The sequence below is a fragment of the Sinocyclocheilus anshuiensis genome, unplaced genomic scaffold, assembly GCF_001515605.1.
Source record: "Sinocyclocheilus anshuiensis isolate Anshui unplaced genomic scaffold, SAMN03320099.WGS_v1.1 scaffold300, whole genome shotgun sequence".
Classification (NCBI taxonomy): Eukaryota; Metazoa; Chordata; class Actinopteri; order Cypriniformes; family Cyprinidae; genus Sinocyclocheilus; species Sinocyclocheilus anshuiensis.
Window position 1 is genome coordinate 185,738 of NW_015557379.1, and position 6,317 is coordinate 192,054.

Sequence of the window (6,317 nt, forward strand, 5' to 3'; positions counted from 1 at the left end):
GCGGATAGACTGGAGAGCTGCCTCACAAAAAAGTGCAAAAATCTCCCTCATATGGTCGCTAAATGTCTTTATTTGCATTAAGCCCGCTGTATCTTTCACTGAAGCATAAATTAACGTGATTCACGGGACGAGAGATTTGGCGCAGCGACCCAAAGGATGAGCTGGATGCTTCACCCGCAACACGGAAAAGCAGGAGGACACACTGCCGCATCCCTGCAATAAAACACAACCAGGAGTCTTGGAAAATCAAAGGATTTTGGCTTGCAACTGAACACTTTAGAGGTGGATTTATGTGGATGAACAATCAATGGGATGGAGACGGAAATGGACGGAGAACTACTTTATTGAGCACGATTGTGAGTCCAGTGTTTAACTAACTAAATCTACTAAAGCGGATCTACAAGTGGTGTTTTAAAGGACATTTGCTTTAAAGAATTGAGCATTTGGGCAGGTTGTTTAGAAAGTAACAGTTTATAAGTAAAATGCATAATTGATATTAAGTTTAATTTTTCTTAAACAGAAAGGAGTAAAAAGTAGAAATGTATTCAAGTCTTAAATCAGTTCTTTCTCTTTTTCCAAAACGTATCTTGCCTGTTTGATACAAATGCTCTCGTATCGTTAACCTGCAATAGGATGCTAGAAGATCGGAGTGTCCTAAAGCAGAAGCTCTAAAGGATCCGTGGCTTTGGTAATGAGAAATGGATAAATTAAGCTGGTAAGTGTCTTAAATGAAGTCTTTCTCTTATTCAAAACTTCTCTGCCGTGCTTGATGCATATTATCCCATTATTAACACGATCCCAGGAGGTCTTGGATTGTCCTGAAGGCGCAGCTCTAGAGGATCCATGTCATTGCATTGGTCGCTGTCCACTGCGCCCGTGGTGCTGAAATCTGGATGATGCCGGCGCAGCGACTGCAGGGCTGCCGCTCCCTTCACATCAACGAAGACAATGGGCGCTTTCTGCTGCTCGCCGTGCTCATCATCGTGTACCTGCTGTGCGGCGCTGCGGTGTTTTCCGCCATCGAGAGCCCGTCTGAGCTGCGAGCGCACGGGCGCTGGAACCGGACCCTCCTGAACTTTAGCGATACGTTCAATATCAGCTTGCAGGATCTGAGCTCCTTCCTGAAAGAGTACGAGGCTGCGATTGCTGCTGGAGTTCGGGTCGATGCTCTTCGACCCAGATGGGATTTTACAGGAGCGTTTTATTTTGTTGGGACAGTGGTGTCTACTATAGGTAAGTTACCAAATGCTTGATTTTCTCCTATGGGAACGATTACTTTTGATAATTAATATTCTTGGGCTACTAGAATAGGATTTCAGTGCTTTTCTTAAAAGATGGTTCACTCAAAAATTAAAATTTTTGCTCATGTTTGATTACAGTTATTAATGCCTTGCTAACATGAAATGTAAAACATTCTGTTCTAGTATCATTAGTAGAACGTTGGTCTTTAATCATGTTCTCAAAAGGTTAGCACAACAATATAGATATTTATATATCGTTCAAGGTGTTTTTTTTTCTGAAACGTTTTTTAAATTGTTTATGTTACTGCTTGTTTTAGAACATTCAAAACTAACAGTCCCAGTGTTTGCAAATTGGTTACATTGAATCTTTTATTAACAACATTTTTTTGAAACATTTAAAATACTGGAAGTTTTGAATGTTCAGAGAACATTCAGAAATAACGTTTTCATAACCTAATAGGAACGTTAGCAAAATGTTCTTGGAACATGTTTTTAGCTGGCTATGGCTGTGTTTGTTCAACCTATTGCAAAAGTACAATGGAAGTTGATGGAGATAAGGGCTCTTGAGACTGTTACTTGCTGAAAATCATCTCTATTACCATAGATATCAAATCAGATTTCTTGTGTCGAAATCAGCTATTAGGTGTCAAACCTGACAGTCTTGATGGACCAAACTGGAATATGCAAGAATATATAAATTCTATGTGAGAACTGTGGCAGACGGTAATATTTTCAATATGATTTTCAGTCTTTAACTCGTTCAAAGCTATTGTGACTTAAGAAGACTTGGAATGTAGGGCAAATTATATGGACTACTTTTATGGTCCTTTTGTTTTTCCTTCAGAGCTTGGCAGTATAAATCACTGTCCACTTTCATTGTATGGAAAAAACATGTGAGAACAATTGGTTTTGTGTTATTTTTGGGGTGAACTATCGCTTTAAGAGCTGCAATTTTGGGTTTTGTTTCTGAGTGCAATCCACTCAAATTTCACTGATTTACTATGTTTAAAAGCCTGCACATAAAAGGTTTTCCCAAAGATCAATATAAAATGCAGTCTGTATCTATTTATGTGTGTAATGTTATAGGTTTGTCTCGTCCAGTTTGCTTTTGTAACACTGTATACCCAGAATAGAACTACAGGGCTCATAAATGCAAAGTAGTACAGCCGCAATTCAAGTGCTGTTTTTATTTTTGTCAGCAACAGCCTCTGGCACCTTGCCTGACCCCCTGACCTTTCATAGAAACTCACAGCGCACTTTTGCCTTGTCGAGACAACATTTCCTTGCTCTCTGCGGAGACTTCACTTTTCCATTGGCATTTCCCCAGCATAAGTCCTCTGAAGACCAATAAACACCCTCTAGTGTTGACGCTCTCATGGGTACCAAGCCAAGCCAACTCCCTGCATTCAGGACCAAGCCTCAGGCTTGCAGTTTGCTGTGGGGCTCATGTCCCAAAAACCAAATATGCTGATGCCCACATGTCCTGGATAACATTTACCCTGTTATAGGTCGCTAAAGTGCAAGTATCCCTCTGAGTCGGCCCTCTGGTTATTGTGTGTATTTGCTTCCTACGGACCTTGGCTCTTGTTTTACACTTTCCATCTGCAGTGAATAATCAATAGCCATGCACTTTGTAGTTCTGAGTAATGTATTCAGCAGTACTGTCACTGAAGCGGCTTCACGCAACCTCGCATGCTCTATGGATAGCCAGTGGCCGCCTTCGCAAATGAAAAATAGGGTGTAGACTGAGTGTCGAGTTTAAATGCTATCCTCCTCCGCTTGCTCAAAAGCTTCAGGATTGGGTGTGGAGATGTGTGCATGCATTTATTTCCTATTCAGAAAATGAATGCTGGGTTGCAAAGAATGTGATGTTCTCTGCTTTATTTGCAAACAGCACACAAAATTTAGTCTCAACTTCAGATATAATTTACTGACCATTTCATGCATATTGTACACAAAAAGGCCAGAGATGGCTGAAAATTGGCAGTTTTTCATTACTTTTTCATTACTTTTTGTAAGTAAAAACTTTTCTTTACCATTCAATGTTAGAGTTAGAATGAGCACTTTTGAGGAGGAATGAATCCCCGGATTTACCAGAGTTTGCCAGGTTAGCAGCATCAAAAAGACAGAAAGTTTAGCTGAAAGTAATTATAATAAACTGTTCTGATTTGTTTATAAAAAACAGCACTTACTTTTGATTCTTATCACAGTTTATACATGTTTGTGGTAATTTCTTTTCTTTCTTTTTTTAATTGGAAAAAAGCTTTATTATAACTACTATTTCAGATAAACTCGTCTCTAAATGCCATGTAAAACTAAACAAATGTGGTCGATTTACATGCTCACAGTCAAAACCCTGTCTCTGCGGGACTACTAAAAGACAGTACAGTCTAGCAAGTACAATCAATAAAATACTTTATTTAGCTGCTAAGCTTAAATTAATGTGTGTTTTGTGCATTGTTCTTCCATCTCAGTATTCATCTTCCTTTCATCTCAGTGTGAAGTCTCTATATACCTCCCGCCTCCGGAAGAGCCTCAAAGCCAGTGAATGTGAGGTGCTCAGGCTTTGTCATGATGGGGGTTTTCTAGGGACGACGCAAGCGCTTCCTCCTCATCTAAGTGAAACCCCCTGCCATTTCACACACAGTGAGTCACAATCTCACTCAGACATTATTATGGGGAAAAATTGATTCGCAGTCAATCAGTTATTTCTGAAACAATAATGATAAACAGAATTTTAAATGAATGATTAATAATTCTGTTTGCTGGTAAACATTGTCAGGACCAAATATTGCACATACTGTATAGATTAATTTCATGCAGTGGAAAGGAAGACATACAGTATATAGCGTATAAAAAAAGTTGTTTATAATTCTGTGTTTGTGCAAACAAACATACAAAGTGTCTTCAGATAAGTTTATTAGCCAAGGTTGAAAAGATTTTCTTACAACGCTTTAAAGGAATTTAATAAATACATTATCTATTACATGTATTATATGTACCGCCATTCAAAGGTTTTGGATCGGGTAAGATTTTTTTTTTTTATGTCTTTGAACATCAGAACTACATTTGTTTGATATAAAATACAGTAATATTCTGAAATATTATTACAATTTAAAATAACTGTTTTCTGTTTGAATATATTTTTAAAATGTGATTTATTTCTGTGATACAAAGCTAAATTTTCAACATCATTACTTCAGTGTCAAATGATCCTTCAGAAATCATTCTAATATGTTGATTTGAAACATTTCTTATTATTATCACTGTATGATGATGCATTTGATTTTTTTCAAGATTCGTTGATGAATAGAAAGTTCAAAAGTACAGCATTTAATTAAAATAGAAATCTTTTATGACGTTATAAATATCTTTAAAAAAAATCATACAGACCCCAAACTTTTAAACGGTACATGAAACCACAAGGCAGACTATAAAATGTGCTAAGGCAGTATAAATGTACTTAACATGAGACACATTGTGCCCAAATGTTGATAACGTTTGTGCACCACAAAAGAAAACTAAATGCATGTGGTGCTCGCTTTATCACAATTGACAGCAGCCAAATTTAAGACGCATTATTTAAATTAGACAGAATAACCAAATTGAATAAAGCACTTTGTTCATTCTATTTCTGATTGTCTGTTAGCAGAAGTATTTTAGTTTTTCTAGTCATGCTAGATCTGAACAGCAGCGCGGCTTCAACTCAGGGTGAGAGGAAACTTTGTGTAGGACAGGCGGTTAGTAACATGCTCTCAGAAATTGTCTGATGCAGAGCTCTGGAGACGTTTCTGCAGGCTACAACCATCACTCATCACTCACATCAGCAAGACATGAGAGCTTCGTTAGAGGCCAGACGCTAACAACTGAGAATCCTGAGCAACGCATGAACAGGTTCACTATTAATAGAAAAATTTTATGAATTACAAATTTTACTTGGCTGTTTATGTTAACTTTTTCATTTATTTCATTAAGGAAGCAGCCTTCATAGCTTTATGCAGAGCTGGATAAATACAGAGTTCTGGCATGAAACTCTAGATGGCACAGTCCGATAGGTTTAGCGCAATCTGACCTGGCGACATAAATTTAACCACTGTATTTTTAAAATAACCCGATTTATTGAGACAAACAACAAATATTTTTTGTTTTAACATTCAAACACACAATAAAAATTCAACAAATATCTAATTTCTAATGTTTTATATGCAGATTAAATAGGTTTTAAGAAAACTTTTGTCTTGTCTCCCGAGGCCACAGGAGGGCGCAATGAGCAAAATAACAGCAGCAGCGTAGCAGATCTATTTTGCCAAGACCAAATACATTAACATTGTCATGTACATTACCATGCCAATCCCTCCGAGAGTCAGAATGACAAAATTAGAGATCATGTGTATTCTAGGACAGGGGTTTTATATGATCATGGACCCCCAAATATGATCATCCTTGTGCAAGAAACCCCTGTCCTGAAATTATCAAAAATGTTATAAACCTTGCCAAAATTTTGTACCATTTTATTTAATGAAAAATTATTTTTTTTAAATATGCATTAAATATTTTGGAAAATATTTAGATTATATCACATTACATTATTGCATTTTTTATACCGTTAGATGCATTGTGTAAGTATTTGTTTATTTAAAGTAAACGGATATTGCAATCGACTTTTCTTCCCTGATGTAATGGATTACTAGATATGGCTTCTCAAATGAGAAAAAAATGTAGGACAGGACTAGGGCTGCACGATAAATCGCATGACGAGCTGCGCAAAATCACATTCATATTCGCGCAATTTTTTGCGCAGCTCGTCAGTGAACAACGGCTCTGTGTAGTTAATGCTGTATATTTCTCTAATATTTTGAATGCATAACACAGCAGTGGCACGTCTCGTGGGCTAGACTAACAAAACATTCAAATGCAACGTTACTTACATCATCATCACCGCATCTCGCGCGCCACTGATGATGCTCCCTGACGCACTCCTAACATTCAAATACAAACGTTTATTTTAAATTCGACTAATATTAATTTTTTTATTCACAATCTCCTCATCACAGGCAGGCACAGCACTCAATTCAA

At 37.3% G+C, this 6,317-nt stretch overlaps 1 protein-coding gene across 1 annotated transcript in view; it reads left to right on the forward strand.

The window, feature by feature from the left end:
* Window positions 1-896: 896 nt before the first annotated feature.
* kcnk12 (potassium channel, subfamily K, member 12) overlaps window positions 897-6,317 on the forward strand; it is a 29,462-nt gene continuing 24,041 nt past the window's right edge. The window contains exon 1 of the mRNA XM_016474590.1: window positions 897-1,233. Coding sequence (XP_016330076.1) covers window positions 897-1,233 — 337 coding nt within the window. The remainder of the gene's footprint in view (window positions 1,234-6,317) is intronic.